Raw genomic sequence first — 16,726 nt, 5'->3', positions numbered from 1 at the left:
ATACGGCACCAAAATATTAACGAACAATGCCAGCGGGGCATGCCGCCACAGCGCTGGGCCCGTTGCGGGGGAAGAGAAAGGACTGGGGGTGGCGATGGAGACTCACGGGGATGAACGCTCCCACGTCGGCCACGTATCCAGGGTGCTCCTTCAGCCACTGCTCCAGGTCCTTCTTCTTGGGGGCGTCGTCGCCAGCTAGCCGAGTCCCATCCTTCAGGTTAATGACAGGCACCCTGCTCTCCGTGTCCACCGGTGCCTGGCTAGGCCCGTACCCCAGCCCAGGGACCACAGCAGGACTGGCCTGAGCGCTGCCCCCGACTCCCGGACCGACCTACGGGCCGGACACACAATCATTTCAGACTGAAAGTCCTGCCCGAGGTGGAAGATAAGCTAGCGACCACGTAGAGGCGCCGATATTTACGATTACAGCACAAGCAGCTGAATAACGTAGCGCGCAACTTCATTTTTTTCCATAATCATAATTTAAACCAGGCTCTTCAAAATGCATTTTTTAAAACACATTTTAAAGGTAACTTCCGACTCGGAGAAACTGGTTCGTGAAACGTCCTGACTCCCTTTGGCCATGTTTGCACAATTTCCCATGATACTGGCCATGGTTACTTTCTGTAGACACAACTCTGACGAACGACCTTGAAGAGCCTGGTTCTGGTACAGCAGAGCATGTTACTCCCCAGCTTCAACACCTGAACCGATAAAAAAAAAAAAACCCAAGCGCAGATGTTAAAGAGGGGGAGGAGAAGGCCACGAGCGAGTGTGTGCGAGTGTGCAGGGGGAAGCTGGCATTCTTAACACGTTCCTTCATTCTGGCACATTTACGAGCAGCTGCCGAGACACAGCTTCCTGTCATTGTGGGCAGCCAGGCTTTCTCCCTGCAGCTGGCTGGCTGCCCCGAGCTCCTGGAACGGGAGTGCGGCACTGGTGATGGGTAGGAGTGGGTGGGGAGGGAGGGAGCACTTTGTTCTTACATGGTCAGGAGTGGATCTGTTCTTGTTCAGGAAGAGGAGGTCCATGCCTTCCACATTCTTCCGCCTGCCGCGTCTCTTCTTCACCACGGGCTGGCCGTCCAGGGCCCCGTTGGCACGCACCGGGCCCGCGGCCCCTGGGGAAACGGAGCACGCCGTCAGCACCCGAGACCGCAATCCTCGCGTGCGGGTGACATTCTCTTACAAACCAGGTTCCCCCCCCAAAAAAAAACTCATGACCACCAAACCTCTCCCTCCCCATCTATCAGTTCCCGCTATCTCTACTTAGTACATTAACATCTGCAGAAGAAAAACCAGTTGGCCCAGATGCAAAAACAAGTTTCAGCATCTGCCGTCTTCATGGGTAGCTGGTTTTGTATTGTTGACAAGGCACTGGTAACCCATCAGCCTCGTGCCTCGTTAACCCCCCCTGACCCCAACCTGACGTACCGGCGGCAGTGGGCAAGGGTTTGGTGAAGTCGGCCAGGCTGGTGTCGGAGGCACTTTGCAGCTCCCGGAGCCGGGCCAGGTACTGCTGCTGCCCCAGCGGCCCGTCTTCGCCCTCCAGGGGCCTCTTCTGAGGGAGGCCCTGCTTCTGGAAAGTCAGCTTCAAGCTACCTTCCTGCTGCAGTAAGAGGAAAGGTCAGAGGTGGGGCCTTCAGACACCCCGCAGGGCAGCTCAGCGCTGTGAGCAGCAGGCAGGCTGAAGGAGTGGCTGTCAGAGCACTGGGGCTGTGCCTGCGCTGGGAGGCCATGTCTGTGCACGTGCAGTCAGGTGCACACCTTGCAGTGCTGTGTGTGTGTGTATGTGTGTGTGTGTGTGAGAGAGAACACCATGTGCAACTCTACATGTGCTTATGGAAGCGCAGGCACGCCAGTGATCTTGAAGTAACTGCTTCAAATCTGCCTGCTTTTTTTCCCTGCTCCCTCTTGAAATTTCTTTCATCAAAGAGAGGCATTTCCTGAAAACAACAAGTTTAACTGCATCAAAACAATGAAAACTGCAAAACAGACAGGGCGATAGGCTTTTGTTCTTAGTGCATTCGGTCCTTCCTACCAGGAGCCCCATCTTAACAGAACAAGCCCAGGCAATTTGCTCTCCTTTCATTCATGTACTAGTTCCGATGTTTGAAAAAAAAAAACTATTTTACAAGGATTTTCTCTTAACTAGCGCTAGAATAAAAGACAAGCCCTGTCAGAGCTGTGTGGAGCCACCGGGGGTGGCGGGTGGGAGTAGTGAGAAAAGCAGAGCTCTCAAATTCCATCCCTACTGGGAGATGCAAGTCTAGAAAACAAAGGGGATACAGGATGCTGGTCATATTCACCCTGAAGCCAAAACTGACAGGGCTGAACTCAACTGCCTGAAGTCATTCCCTTCTCCGCAGTTTCACAGTATTTTAGAGTCAATTTCACTGAGGGGAAAGAAAGGCAAGAAACTTAAACCACGGTGATCATGAAAGCTCCTACTCCCGGCACAGTGGAGAGACAGCTCTTTAAACAGGACGTCTCGAGTCCTTCCCTTTAAGTCAGTGCACCAGCAGCGGAGAACCGCTGGGGAACTATGAGCACCTGTGTTGGCGTGAAGGGAATGAAGAGCCAGGCATGTGTGTGTATCTGTGGGAGGGCTGGAGCAATGCTGGTGAACCATACTGCCACACTTCGGACTTGCTCTGCAGATTTCATCACGTGATGGTCAATACTGATAAACCCCACTTGCAAAAAGTTAACCTGTGTTAACAGCCTCAATTGTAATCTTAAGACTAGGAGCCTTTTTAATCAACAGTGGGCAAGAATTCCATGAAGAGTCATTACTTATTAGCAGTGTTTTGGGAACCTAAATATTTGGTTCTTGTAGTAAATGTGTAAGTCTATCTATAAAAATACTTAGAGACACCTAATATGAAAATGACAAAGGAAGCTCCATCTGCTGGTGTCTGGGCTTTGTTTTGCAATCATAAGCAAAGCCATGCCTTTTGTCAGTCTACAGAAAGCAGGCACTCTCCACACAGCCTGGTGGTTTCAGAAACCAGTAAAGAGATCACACCAAAAAAAAAAAGACCAGGAAGCACCTTTAAACCAGCCAAGACTTGGGAGATAAGAGAAAGAAAATCCATAATATGCCAATTCAAAAATAATCATTCGCATAGCTTTCCCAGAAGCTGGTATAAGGATGTTACTGCTCATAGCATTACTGCCCTGGAAGCCCATGTAGATCCACAGTGTACCCAATACAGGCAGAAGAAGAGAAAAAAATGCCGTAGGCAGCCATTTGCAGGGAAATAAAAAACATGCTGTACACCGCAATTTGCATTCAGGTCCTAGAGGGAATAAAAAATAAACATACGTCATTGATTTTCACTGTAAACTCCTTTTCTCGTACATGCTTCTTCACCTTTGACATCTGAGGCGACTGTGCGGGGTCCTCTCGGGGGCCGGGTGGGCCCCCCTGGTCGCTGGGGCTGTCCAGGAGCTTGGTGGTGTAAAAGGAGGACACGGCACTGCCCTCGTAGCCCCTCCGCGCCGCGGGCCACGCCCCCTTCAGCACTGCCTGGCAGATGCTGTCCAGCCGGTTGATCATGACCCGGTCCTGCCAACGAGAAGGACAAGGTGAGACCCCGCCGCCAGGCCAGCGCGCAGGGGGAGGTGGGAGGTGCGGCCCCCGCCCACGAGGATGATCTTGGGAACAGTTACAAACAAGAGGGGGCCATTAGGGTAGGTGATTAGCTTGCCGATTCAAGGATCTCATCCAGCTGTCTGCAAAGCTGAAGCCAATGCGCCCACGACTCTTTTCATAAAGTTGGTTTTAAAAACAGTTCTGCAGAGGTACACCTTGTGCCCTCTGCTTTGTGCTTCTCTGTTCATTCTGAGCGTTTATAATCAAGGATTTTAAGAATAGTGGCTGCTGTGCATCGAGATTTTTAGCCTGATTTCTTTGAAGGTTTAGATTTTCAATGAGCAAATAAAATGGCTTATGCTGTGAACCTTCCTAAACATGAGCACTTGAAATGTTTTTTTTAAGTTTGAAAACTTGCATTGGCCGTTTTATATCCAATAGCACAGTGTCGACTCGCTAAAAGTTCTGATAACATGGCCACTCAACTGAACAACCGTTTTATACCAAAAGGATATAAAATGATTTGAAGCAGCTTTTGTGACAAGATGTTAAACCATTTTAATACAGAATACCAACAACAGTAACTAAGTGGCAGGTATCACTTCAATAAGTTTCATATACTTCGGTAACACTGAAAAAGTGTTTATCGCTAACAGAATTCTGAGCTATCTTATACAAATGAACTCTAAATTACTGTTAAGTCAGTATTATCTTCTGCAAAACAAAAATATTTAAAGGTTGGACAAACTGCACATCAGAGGCCACAACAGCCTGGAGAGGCTGCCGGAGCCGAGATCTTACCTTTGGCCAGTAGGAGGCAGCCAGCATGTACCCGCCCTGAAAGGCATGGGAGGAGCTGTGCAGGCCGTTATCAGTGAGGAAGCTGTCTTGTGTCTCGTCCTGGGTGGTGCTGAGAGACGCCACGCTATCTTCGTCAAAACCCTTGATCTTCGCTGCCTCCGCAACTGCAAGGAATCCCACATCATCAGCTACTGGATTCACGGCTTAGCACGCAAAGAATTCAGTAAGTAGGCAATTATTTTCTTTTAGGTAATCTATTCTATGAAAAATTGCATCATATCTAATGGAAGGTAGGATGGAGTTGTGGGTGAAGTTTTCTTCAATTACGCTACGACCTCAAATACATAAACATCACACAATACCTCGCATTTTATGGGAGGCCAGCAGCCATATCAACTTCACCCTGCAACTCACACCTGACAACCAACTGAAGCCCCGCAGCTGCGAGCCTGGTCAGTACCTGGATGGGAGACGACCCGAGAAAAACTAAGGCTGCTGCTAGAAGTGGTGTTAGTGGGGGCCAGCAGAGGGCGCTCAGCCTGCAGTCTGTGTGGTCCTAATGCTCCAGTATAGTGACGGGACACTATACCGTAAAAAGGCGCCATCCTTCGGAGAAGATGTAAAACTGAGGTCCTAACTCTGTGGTCATTACAAATCACAGGTGTTACCCTGACATTCTGGCCAAGTTCCCCACTGGCCTTTACCCGCTATGGCCTCCTAATAATGCCTTCGTCACTCTGCTCTCCTCCCCACTGAGCGCACTGGTGCACTATGGCTGCTGTCGCTACCATCCAGGTGGGGTGGGGGAAAGTGTTTTGAGGGGAGTGTCCAGAAAAGTGCTCTATAAGTGTAAGGAATTATTTTCTGATCTTACCGTAGCGGAAATCTCAGAGCACGTTAAGGGGATCAGAGGTATAAGAAGCGACTCCTCGCCGCCCTCACTCACCACTCGCCTTCCTGTCCTCCCTGTCGCTGTCACTGTCCTCGGAAGAGGAGGAGGAGGAGGACGAAGAGGAGGAGGAGGAGCCGGAGGAGCAGGAGGAAGAGGAAGACGAGGAGCTGGACCCAGAGCGGGAGCACGAGGAAGAGGAGGAGGAAGACGAGGAGGAGGACGACGAGGAGCGAGAGGAGGAGCAGGAGGACGAGCGCTCCGTGTCGGAGTCCGTGCAGGAAGCCCGCCGGCCCTGCCTCCGCCCCCGCTTGCTGCCTCGCTTCTGCTTCTTGGCGACCGAGTTGGGCGTCAGCGGCTCCGTCCTGGCAGCCACCATGCTGCGCCGCTCGCTCTCGCCCTTCACCTGCCCCCCGGCTTTGCTGTCCACCAAGCCCTGGGTCTGGGCCCCCGACCTGGGGCTCCACTGCTCCGCCTTGCCCTTCCGCTCCGCCCCCTCCTCCTCGGACGTGGGCGGCTCCTCCTTCAAGTGCTCCGCCCGCTGCCTGGGCTCCTCCACTTGGGCCGCCCTGGGGTCGGGCGGCCGGGGCTGGGCGGCGAGGGGGGACCCCGCCACCATGGCCTGGTACTGGGGGAGCAGGAGAGGGGTGGGGGTGCGGGACTGGGCCCCCTTGTTCTGGCTGTAGTTGCTCTGGGCCGTCATGAAGCAGAGCTCGGGGTCGCGCAGGATGTGGTAATCGGTGCGGCTCACCCCGTGCTTGGCGGCACCGATGAGCAAGTCCCGGTCGTGCGCGCCGGGCTCCCACCACACCGGCAGGTCCGGGCCCGGCTGGCACAGCTGGAGCCGCTCGTACAGCTGGGGGTGGCGCAGCACCTGCTCCCGGACCTTGCGCAGAAGCTCGATCCGGTAGAGCGTTCGCGACGCCCGCTCCTCTGTGATGGGCTGGATGGAGATGGAGGGGTCCACCGATTCTGGAAACGGAAAACCAAACCACCTCTCAGCCACGGGGAGCCCAATGGTTCTTCCCCCCCCCCCCCCCGGGTTCCTCCAAACGGGTCAGATCGGGCTCCTCTAGTGCCCAGGCGGCACACATCTCACTCACCCCCTTCCCTGGGCGGCAGCCGGCACACGCGGCGGCACATGGCCGTGAAGGCGCACAGGTACTTCTGCAGGCTGTCGTCGGTCTTCTTGTGCAGCCGCGCCATGGCCCGGAACTTGGTCCAGTCGAAGCGGCCCTGCTCCGGGTCGAAAACCACACCGAACGTCGACACCACGCGGTAGAAGTCGGCCTCCTCCCGCCGTGTCCACCTGGGGGGGGGGGCACCAAGCACAAAAGGCACAGCGCTGGTGAAAGACGCCAATGCGGGCTCTTACAGCTGAGGCCATCAGGGGGCGCTCGTGAGCGCATCTGGGAATCCGGATTTTACTTACAGTTGGAATTCATCACTTAACAGAAAACATTTTGAGGGAATTGATGTACTCATCCTAATTTAAGGTTCTTGTAAGTCAACTGATTGACGTAACTGAACTAATTTAGTTTAGCTATTGAAGATTTTGGTGTGCCGTGAAAGCCTGCGGGAGTTGAGCCCCCTTGGAACCGCAGTGGGGTCTGCGAGCCACTCACCTCTGCTGCCGCTCGATCTTGGCGGCTATCTTGGGGTTGATGTTGTCGTTGAGGGTGGACAGCAGGGCACTGGGCTGAGCCGGCAGGGCCTGCTGGATGTGCTGGATCTGGCGGTTCTTGGTGTTGCGCTGGTAGGCGGTGATGAGCCGGCGCAGCCGTGTGGTCAGGGCTGAGGGTGGGGGCCAGTACAAGGCGTCTCCTTCCATTAACATCCCCCCTTCTGGCGGCAGGTCAAAACAAAAACCGAGAGGGATCGAGATTAAAGCCGATGGACCCTGCATGGCAACCACTTCTAGTCTGAAGCCCATCTGATGCCACACTTGTTCAACATTTTAAACTTAAGCTACTTAAAAAAAAGGCCAAAAAAAACCCATCTGGATCTCAGTGCACTCTGATCACTGCACCTCATGCGCCTTACATTGCAGAGCAAAACAGCAAATAGCCTGACACCCACCTCCTCCACCATCTGCAATAACCAGGTCTCCAGGGGACGAGGCATCATCCTGGAAAGAACAAGGCAGCCTGTGAAGACCTACAGCCCCGCTGATTGACACTCAAGTCAGTTCAGCTTCACTGCAGCGCTGGAATTAGACTCCATTTCCTTCAGACCCATCAGAACTGTCCAGATTGCATAACATACTTTTCAAAGGATTACTCTAATTTCTGTATTATAAAGCAAGGTATAGCTGATTTATTCTATTTTAGACGCAGTGTGTGAAAGACCCATGAAACGCAAGCCAGTTAAGACTGGTCCTACTGCTACCTATGAGATAAAGCTTATCTCCTGCAAGCTTCATGTCGTGAGGCCTCACCTCGATATCGTCTTTCAGCAGGGCTGGAGCTGGCTTGTATTCTGGGTCATCGCCGTCCCTGTGCGACATACGGACAGATGTTCAGAGTATGTTAAATGGCACACAGTGTGCAAATCTACACACACACACAGGCAAAGTTTCCAAGTACAGGAAAACAAGTTATGCCACAATATTAACAGTAGAAAACCATGAAATGAAAGGAGTGTCAGTTTCCATGGCTACAAAGCACTCCAGAGATTAAAGGAATCAGGAGCCGGATGACTGGAAAAAAATAAGAGTGCTCTCAGTGTATTGTTTATCAATGTTCATAATGGGTATTAATCTTAACTTTTATACTGCATTTTTTGGCAGAGTTCTCCTCCCCACCTGACTGGCTGAACTTTCAGCTTCATCGGAGTCCACGCCTAACCTGAATGCCTGTCAGCCATCTAGTGAATTTGGTCCAGCATATCATTCTCCACGTGAGGCTGTGAGGTTTACTAGGGTCTGATGCCCTTCGCAGAGTGCCCTGCGTGGGTCTGACGAGACTGAAGCTCTTACCCATCCATGAAGTCGTTGGCCCGCTGCTCTGCGGCGATGGCCTTATCGTCCGGCCGCCCCACGCGCTCTAGGAAGATGAGGGCGGGGTCCGCTCGAATGGTGTTGTACTTCTCGTACCCTGTCCAAGCAACAACAGCAAGAGAGGGAAAAAGTGTTTATACTGATCTCCCGCAAACCCACACCTGCTGCCTTCAGACACCAATAAAAACCCTACGGGCGGCATCTGTGCACGATCAAGCCCAAATATCATTAAGGCAACATGACATGACCCTGGAGACATCTTAACTTAGCCTTGAAAAACTGACAACTTTCAGTACGGACAACAAAATCTGCAGCTATGGTCTGGAATACAATAGTGCGTTAACACCGACCAGCAGCGCGGTCAGGCCCTGACTCACCATGCTTATAAACGCCAATAAGGAGGCTCTTGTCCGCTTCTGTGTCCCACCAGTGAGCTGGAAGCTCCGAGTGGTCTGGCTCAGGAACCCAAATCTCTGTCTCGCTGCCGAACAGGAAGAGAACCATAACCACAAGAAACAACACCCTGGAACTTAGCAGCGCAATTCTAGACCCTAGGCCCACGCGGCTTAGCCTCTGGCTGGTAGACGTGGTTTCCAGACTGAAGGGACACACATGAGGGAGGCTCAACATTTGCACTTCACAGAATTGCATTTGAAGTATATAGTAGTTTGATAAGTTCCTTTAACATCCTTTGGTAGACGAGCAAAGCTTCTGAGAGAGTAATATTTAAGTAAAAAAGTTTATCAAATCTCTGGCACTACAGGAAACTTTGTCAGTTTTTGACAGCTTTTTTCAATATTAATATTAAGTCACAACATTTATTCCTGGGCTCAATGCAAAGATGGGGGGCTTCCTGTTTTTAGGAAGCAGATGTATAGATGGTATATGAGACTCACGAGGAGTTACATGAGGCTTGTATTCAAGTTTCAGCTTGGCTAGGAGTTATTAAAAGGTGACACACAGGAGCCAGAATAAGAAGGTATATAAAACCATCTGTGTGTGATGAATAGTGCTTCTATATGAAAGTAAAATATTTTAGCTTTATAAACTGGCTTCAGCTCAGGTGCTTGGCAAGGCTCTTAGGTTGTTAAAGAGTTATCTAACCCTAAGCCAACCAAGAGAATCCTACTCGAAAAAGGCCAACTGAAGCATTCAGCGATATTCTGCACAGTCCACCAACCCTTAAATAATACAAACCAAAATGCTTTGATCTATAGAAAATTCTCTGTGGGCAGAAAACCCATAAAACATAAGAAAGCTAGCTTCCTGTCCCTACAGAACAGAGCTAAGATTCGTGTAAATCAAGCTCAGTTTTTGTGCATGTCCTTCTCTCACCTGGAGTCCACACCATCGAGCACCTTCTGGGACTGGTCTCCTATCACTTCCTGTTTCAAGTAGTACAGCATTCGGACACGGAGCAGCACCCTGCAAAACAAGTGCCAGACCAGCTGAGCAAGGACTCCAGCCTATTGGAAGGGGACAGAAAGCTCACAGGAATGCTGACGAAGCAGGGCCGCGCGTCACAGAGCCAGTGACCCTGAAAGCAGCCTGCTAGTCTGGCTCCAGTTAAAGGCACAGTCAGGTCCGGATTTATGCCAGCTGAGATGCTATGATAAAGAAAAGGAAACACTATTTGTATCTTCAGTTTCACTTCCAGCCGACATGGTTTATACTGTGGAGCTTTGTTTGCTCTTTGTGCCTGCAGGCGGATTTGCGATCTGTGCTCCAACACACCTGTGAGAGCTGCAAAGAAGGAACATTTTCTTAAAGGGCCATATTTTTAAAAAACAAAAAGCATGAGCAAATGATCAATGAAGTTCCAGACACAGTCCTATAAGACTTCAGTCTTACCCGTGTCGAAAGCTCAGGTGAAATTCACCTGTTAAAGTTTCCGTCACCAGAACTCCATGGTCTGAGAAGTGCAGAAGAGTGTGGAACAGCTGTTCTCCACATGCGCTGACATCGCCACCGCGAGACACAAGGCGCTGCTGTTGCAGTTCAGACAGGTACTGGAAATCATGGGGTGGGAGCTCCAAGTGTTGTGAGCCCCATCCATCACGTGCCTTTCAAGCAATTCTCTCACATGTAGCTTTTGCTTCTCAGTGTTCCCCCAAGGCAGTGCGGCTACTTTCTCTGCTCTAGGATTTATTTTGACAATGGGGAACTTTCCTTTGATAAAATCCTCTGTGCACATTTCAGCAGTGCTGCCTTGAACAGCTGCTGAATGCCACTGTTGTCAGGGCAGCACTAAATCACACTAATGGAGAGAGAGCGCAGGACCATCATGCTAAACTGTCTCTGTCTAGAGACAGGCTGCCTGCTCAAGTCTCCCTGCTGGAGGGCTTTGTTGCAGGAGTGTCACAGGTTCTTCCTTAATTCTGTGTGCAGAAGTGTGGAGTGGTGGCGTGGGTTCAACTCCCAAGCGGAGAACTATTGTTGTACCCTTGAGCCAGTTATCCAGTAAAAATACCCAGCTGTAAGAAATGGGTGCAAATGGAAGTCACTTTGGATAAAAGAGTCAGCCAAATAATCATTAATTAATTAGGAGCAAGAACAAGGCTCCAATTTGACCCCCCCATCCCCCTTGCTCATTCAAGGGGATGAGATGATTAATAATTATGAAATTAAAATGAAAGGAAAACAGTCTGGTTGAGGAAAAATTGACGAGTTAATGAAAAAAATCCTGATCAGCCAGACTCTCCTTTGTCACAATGTTGGCTCAGCCCTCAGTGACTGTTAATAATGCCGTTCAGCAGTCCTGCCCAAAAAACAAAGGGGAACTTTCTATGGACACTATGGGCTCTGTGTCAAAAGATGCAGAGATACAAAACTCTTTTTAGAGGAAAATAACAAATGTGCACATTTCTTTACAAAGTACTGTGCCAAGATATTCCTGCAGTGCTATGGATGAATAAAACTGATTCACAGAACAATCCGAAGAGAACTAAAAATGTGATAAAAATCACACGTTTCTGTTACATTTCATTGCTCGAGGGCTCCAGCAGCTGCACAGCGATCCTGAAACGACCACGAAGACTGGCGGTGCTACTCAATCTTTGTAGTGAGGCTGAGCCCCGAGGCAGCCGTGCCCCCGGGCAGCGAAGGAGGCGGTTGTTAGGATGTGGTTGCCGGGAGCGGTTGCTAGGAGACGGCAGTGCTCACTTGTTGCAGTGGTGTTTGAGGTGCTTCTTGTAACCGTCGTCTTGGAGGAGGTGCTCCGGATTGTGCTTCCTGATCCATTCCGCCTTCTGGATGTCGAAGGAGCTTGGCTGCGTCTTCACCTTCTTCCCCTTCCGCCCTCGGGGCACTGGAGCAGACAGACCTGGACAAGAAGGGACACACCGTCAGTCTCCTTGTATTTTGGGCACAGAAGGAAATGACACACTGGATTGTACAGTTCAGCCTAAAATTGGAACCTTTATTATTAGACAGCTGTATAAGGATCAAAGAGAGGACTGAACAGACCACCTGTCTAAAATAGGACACAAGAGAGGGACATGCCCACAATCCCTTAGTAGCACTTCTGTACCTACTAATTCTAGTGTTACAACTCTTGAAACAGGCCTGTTTCAGAAAAGCCTTACAGGAACCAAAACTGCCTGGATTTCAAACTAATGGATCTCTGCCACCTTACAAGTGCCATCATCAAATCTTTTAATTAATTTTAATCAATTTCAACAAGGGACTACAAAGTGCAACTCACTGCACCGAGGCAAAACCCTATCAAGATAAGTAAAACAATTTCCTCTGCCTTGTTTAGGAGTCATGAATCAGCAGAGGCAGTTCTGAACCCTGTCTGGCCCCCGTGCTGTTAAAGGCAGCACCCTGGATAAGCCTCTACTTAGAGGTGGGGCCTTTTGTAGGGAGTTCCCTACATGGAGGGCATGTCACACCCAAGAGAGCACCTTCAGTAAGATTGCCTGTCTGCGTCCACGGAGAGGGACTAGACCAGGACTCTTACTACACACAGCTTCAGGTGGTGTCCTTGTTCACCCCCCCCCCCACCTCAACAGCCACCATACCCAGGTGGTTCTGCAGCTCCTTGGTCTGGCCGTCTTCTGTGGGCGCGATCAGGTCCCACATGAAGCTCTTGATTTTGTCATCCCCGCGGTAGTGCACCAGGCAGTAGGCCAGCAGAGCCCGGCAGATTATCTCCACGTCGTGCTCGTTCAGCTGCCTCTTGAAACGCCCGTGCAAGAGGATGTCCTTCCACCGGCCCCACCTAGCACACGAGACAGGCCCGTTTACAGCTCGACACCATGGGAAAAGCACTGTGAAGCCCGGCAAAACCACAGCAGAATCTCAAAGAAAAGAGATACGGCACAGGCGAGAGAGAAGCACGGTCAAATCCTGAAAAACGGAGAGAAAAAAACAGCAAGTGCCAACAAAACTTGAGCTTTGTAAGCAAACGAGGGAGACCCCCTGTGGCCCTCACGCTCAGATACTTTTCACAGACGTCAGGGGACTCGCACACAAACCATCTCCCTCTGGCTACGATGACCCGCTGTGTCGCAAAGAGTCGCCTCTTTACGCTGCCGTTATCGCCACCTGTCATTCAACTTCTGCAATCATCTAAACGCAGAGAAGTGGATTTCCCACATTCATTCCCTGAAATGTCGGGCTGCCAGGACCAGGAAGATGGGGGAAAGGGGCAAGGCTCAGATGGCTCACCCGTAAACCAGAAGGTTCTTTTCCACGCGGAAACATTCGGTGCGGCCGTAGCCATTGAGCCTGTCGTACGGGCGGCGGAGTTTGGGCTTGTCGTCCCCCTCGCTCTCCGGCTCCGACAGCTCCGCCAGCTCATCCTTTGTGGCGCTGAAAGGGCGGGTCTGCTTCCTGACCCGCGGCGTGTCGATCACGAGGCTGTTCTGTTGGGGCACATCAGGAGAGACAGAGCCAAACGGAGGAGGGTGAATAAGGAGTTAAAGGAAACGCATCAGAAAGACAAGAAGAAAGGTGAAAGATGCTAACGGAAGGAAAAGAGGTGAAGAGAAATGGAGAAAAGATTGCAGAAGAAAGGAAAGACGACTGCAAAGTCTAGGAAAATGCAAGATAGCTGCGCTACAGCACTCACTCTGCCATTGATAGTGTCCAGGTCAATCTCTGCCTTTTTTGCCCACTTGTCCCAGAAATTTGGATCATCCAGAGAAATGTCTGTCCTGTTTCCGGATGCCACAAAACTGGCCTATAAGAGAAACCGTTCATTCAGAGCAGTCCACACAGAATGCTGCCTTATTTTTCCCCCTAAATAAGTGGCAGTGCTTCAGAAATTACTCGCTCAAGGAGAAATTCCACACATAATTAAGACATATAAGTACAAGAAGAATTAAAAATCATAAGTCCTGAGTGAAGTGTTCTGTACCTTGGCAAAGGTGGAGCCCCTGCCCTCAGACTCAATAGTGATGGTCTTGGTTCTGCGCTGGAGGATCTGGTCGATATCTTCCTCACAGAATTTGGAGCCCTCATCTTCCTCATCCATAATGGCCCCGTATGCCCCCCGACGAAGCAGGTCCTCGATCTCCTTCTTGGAAAGCTGCTGGATCTGTTGGGAGGCAACGGAAAACTCGGCCTCACTCAGTGACTGGACGGGCTTTATTAACGAAGAAGTCTTCATTAATGGAGTATGGAAGAGAACCTCGAGCTAAGGTGAAGAGTCCAAGGAAAGAATAAAAAAAAAATTCCAGGGAATGTTGCCCCGATCTTAAATCTTCTTTTAAGATGGAAATACGTCTGGCATGGCGGAAAAATCAGCCCCTCGCCCCCTTTACAGGGAAGAGTGGCATGGGGCCCGTTTAGGCTTCAGAGGCTGCTCCCTGATCACGACGGAGCAGAATGAACACATTCCAGCAAGGGTCCGGAATGCAGGAGGTATGTAACAGGGCAGACAGAATCAGAGATAAAAGCCCTTCTAAAGAAGGTTAGGAGTCTAGATCTGAAAGTGCTCAGGGAATGCGACTCTGTTATCCTTAGGGATAGAATTCCAGAGCCCTGGGGCCTAGCATACTTGGGGTACAGACAGGAGGCCAGAATTAGATGAACAAAGGCTGCCAGGTGGGGAGTAGGGTGATAAATCAGAAAGGTACAGAGGTGCCAAGCCATACAGAGACTTAAGGTGACCATGAGGATTTTAAAAGTCGACACAAAACGTGATGGGAAGCCAGTGCAAAGACGCCAGGATAGGAGTAGCGTGACCACTTGCACACTTACACCGCCCACGCTGTTCTCGCGCCCGCTCATGCTCTGCAGGACAGCCTTGTCCAGGCCCAGCTTCAGGCTGGCGCGGTCGAACATCTCGCGCTCGTACGAGTTCCGGGTGATGAGCCGGTACACCTTCACAGCCTTGTTCTGCCCGATCCGGTGGCAGCGAGCCTGAGCCTGCAGACGCACACACGGAGAGAAGCTAAAAGCCTGAGGCCTGGATCAAAATGCACACAGATTTAAAAGACCAGAAAAGCACAGCAATGGTGCACAGACTATGAGACTTTTTCAAATCAATTAATACTGATATTATTTTAAAATCATTATTAATTTGAAAACAGAATGTTACCTGTTATTTTACGGCTGATAAACTAAAGAACATTAAAAACAAACCCCAAAACCTAACCCGCCCCAGCAGGAGGAAGAGGACGGACCTGCAGGTCGTTCTGCGGGTTCCAGTCGGAGTCGAAGATGATGCAGGTGTCGGCGGCGGTCAGGTTGATGCCCAGCCCCCCCGCCCGCGTGCACAGCAGGAAGACGAAGCGGTCCGAGTCGGGCTTGCTGAAGCGGTCGATGGCCGCCTGCCGGAGGTTCCCTCGCACCCGCCCGTCGATCCGCTCATAGAGGTACCTGCAGCAGAGCACGCTCACCTCAGTGCGGGCAAGAGACTCGCACAGGAACACCGATGAAAGCTCGGGCGGGTTTTTGTTTTTTTTCAAAACCGAGGCTTTTCTATCACCTGCATGTGCAGAGCACCTGTGACGTCAACCACACAGGCCCTTGACATATACTGGAGGACGCTGTGGGAACCTTCCCTTGGCAGCACACTCCTCTCTTCACCATCCTTGCCATAAGCCCCTGCAGCTCTCCTGACTTTCGGATACTGCCCTTAAAGACTCGGCTCGAAAGCTGCTACACTAATCCAGCTTCAGCACAGGCTCCCCCAGAGATTTACGCCCCCGGAACAGGCAGGGCTTCAAATGCAAGACCTCAAAATATTTTTGGAAGCGGTTTTTTCCTAGATCTGAAGCAATGGGCTTTTAACGACGGCTGGAATGAAAAAAAAAAATTCTTCCTGCTCAGGCTGATATACAGGCAGACAGAGCTGCTGTCTGTGCCTCTGCCAAACCCCCATGCCACCTCCAGCCCTGGGATAACCATCTTGTTTCTGTGCAGTTATCCGTCTCTCCCAGCACTGCTGTTTTTCCCTGACAGGCTTCCTAGCTGCTCAGCGCAAGGAACCCCCAAGGGGCTGCTGACCCCTGATTGAACCCTGTCTAGGCTCCAAGCCACCACTTGCTGCACTTGTTTACATTACTTCTATTTTATTCTCTTGCGCCAAAGAAAAGCAAGAGGAAAGAGCTGGAAAGGAGAGAAGGGAGGGTGAGCCAGAGACATTGAACAACCAGACCCTATAAAAATCACCACCAGTTTCCTGACACTGCCTGAAAGACCAGACTGGCTCAGCTTAACCAAGTGTTCCTGCTCTGGTAAAGAGACACAGTTTCAAACACGGCATTAGTGTGGTTTGGTGGAATTGCCCTTCTACCAGCACAAGATAAATTCGGCATCTTCTGCTCATTGCAGCACAGGCAGGTGGCTACACTGCTTACAGAAAACCAACAAGAAAAAGTGGTAACACAGAAAAAGATTTCTTGCAAGAAAAGGGAATGCCAGAAAAAAAACAAACAACCATCAGCACACAGGTTGAGATACTGTTCTTTGCAAATCGCCTTTAAAGAAATTAGAACATCAGAAATGATCAGGACAGAGTCAATTGTGTGGAAGCATCTGAGCCTGTTTTAGGTTACTTCTGTCTCCTGGCAACAAGGATAACAGAGGCATCCTACGTGTATCAAAACAAAGGCGGACAGTCGCTTGCAAATGGAGCAAAAAGAAACAAGCTGGGAAAACAGATGAGAGTGTTTTGGTAGGAGATCTGAGATATTGCAGTATGGGATGGGTGTCGCAGGCAGGTTACCTCCTCTGGATGAGGTAGTCCTCCAGAATGTCCAGGCAGCGGACCATCTGGGAGAAGATGAGGACCTTGTGGCCACCCGCCTTCATCTTGGGCAGCAGCTTGTCGATGAGGACCAGCTTGCCGGCGGACTGCACCATGGCCTGCAGGTGGAAGTCCAGCGCCGCGGGGTTGTGCACCTCCCGAAACTCCTCCAGGATCTTCTCCTCCGCCCCTGGAGGACACAGCGAGATGAGGGGGGTCGGCTCCCCGCACACAGGAGCGC

At 50.8% G+C, this 16,726-nt stretch overlaps 1 protein-coding gene across 14 annotated transcripts in view; it reads right to left on the bottom strand.

The window, feature by feature from the left end:
• Window positions 1–16,726, bottom strand: part of chd9 (chromodomain helicase DNA binding protein 9) — a 63,693-nt gene that overhangs the window by 6,189 nt on the left and 40,778 nt on the right. For 7 of the 14 annotated variants that reach the window (XM_069181276.1, XM_069181275.1, XM_069181283.1 and 4 more), the window contains 21 exons: window positions 16,465–16,675; window positions 14,918–15,113; window positions 14,493–14,660; window positions 13,648–13,827; window positions 13,360–13,470; window positions 12,957–13,153; window positions 12,308–12,507; window positions 11,448–11,607; window positions 9,621–9,710; window positions 8,663–8,766; window positions 8,265–8,382; window positions 7,725–7,782; window positions 7,367–7,415; window positions 6,913–7,132; window positions 6,391–6,596; window positions 5,345–6,259; window positions 4,399–4,562; window positions 3,328–3,570; window positions 1,434–1,608; window positions 987–1,120; window positions 107–331 (listed from right to left, as the gene is read on the bottom strand). In XM_069181276.1, coding sequence (XP_069037377.1) covers window positions 107–331; window positions 987–1,120; window positions 1,434–1,608; window positions 3,328–3,570; window positions 4,399–4,562; window positions 5,345–6,259; window positions 6,391–6,596; window positions 6,913–7,132; window positions 7,367–7,415; window positions 7,725–7,782; window positions 8,265–8,382; window positions 8,663–8,766; window positions 9,621–9,710; window positions 11,448–11,607; window positions 12,308–12,507; window positions 12,957–13,153; window positions 13,360–13,470; window positions 13,648–13,827; window positions 14,493–14,660; window positions 14,918–15,113; window positions 16,465–16,675 — 4,124 coding nt within the window. The remainder of the gene's footprint in view (window positions 1–106; window positions 332–986; window positions 1,121–1,433; window positions 1,609–3,327; window positions 3,571–4,398; window positions 4,563–5,344; window positions 6,260–6,390; window positions 6,597–6,912; window positions 7,133–7,366; window positions 7,416–7,724; window positions 7,783–8,264; window positions 8,383–8,662; window positions 8,767–9,620; window positions 9,711–11,447; window positions 11,608–12,307; window positions 12,508–12,956; window positions 13,154–13,359; window positions 13,471–13,647; window positions 13,828–14,492; window positions 14,661–14,917; window positions 15,114–16,464; window positions 16,676–16,726) is intronic. The other 7 variants (XM_069181278.1, XM_015368481.2, XM_069181282.1 and 4 more) reach the window with 5 other exon arrangements.

This window comes from Lepisosteus oculatus, chromosome 20 (assembly GCF_040954835.1).
Source record: "Lepisosteus oculatus isolate fLepOcu1 chromosome 20, fLepOcu1.hap2, whole genome shotgun sequence".
In the NCBI taxonomy this organism is placed as follows: Eukaryota; Metazoa; Chordata; class Actinopteri; order Semionotiformes; family Lepisosteidae; genus Lepisosteus; species Lepisosteus oculatus.
Note: the sequence above shows the minus strand (reverse complement) of the source record. Positions and strands in the feature narration are given on the sequence as shown.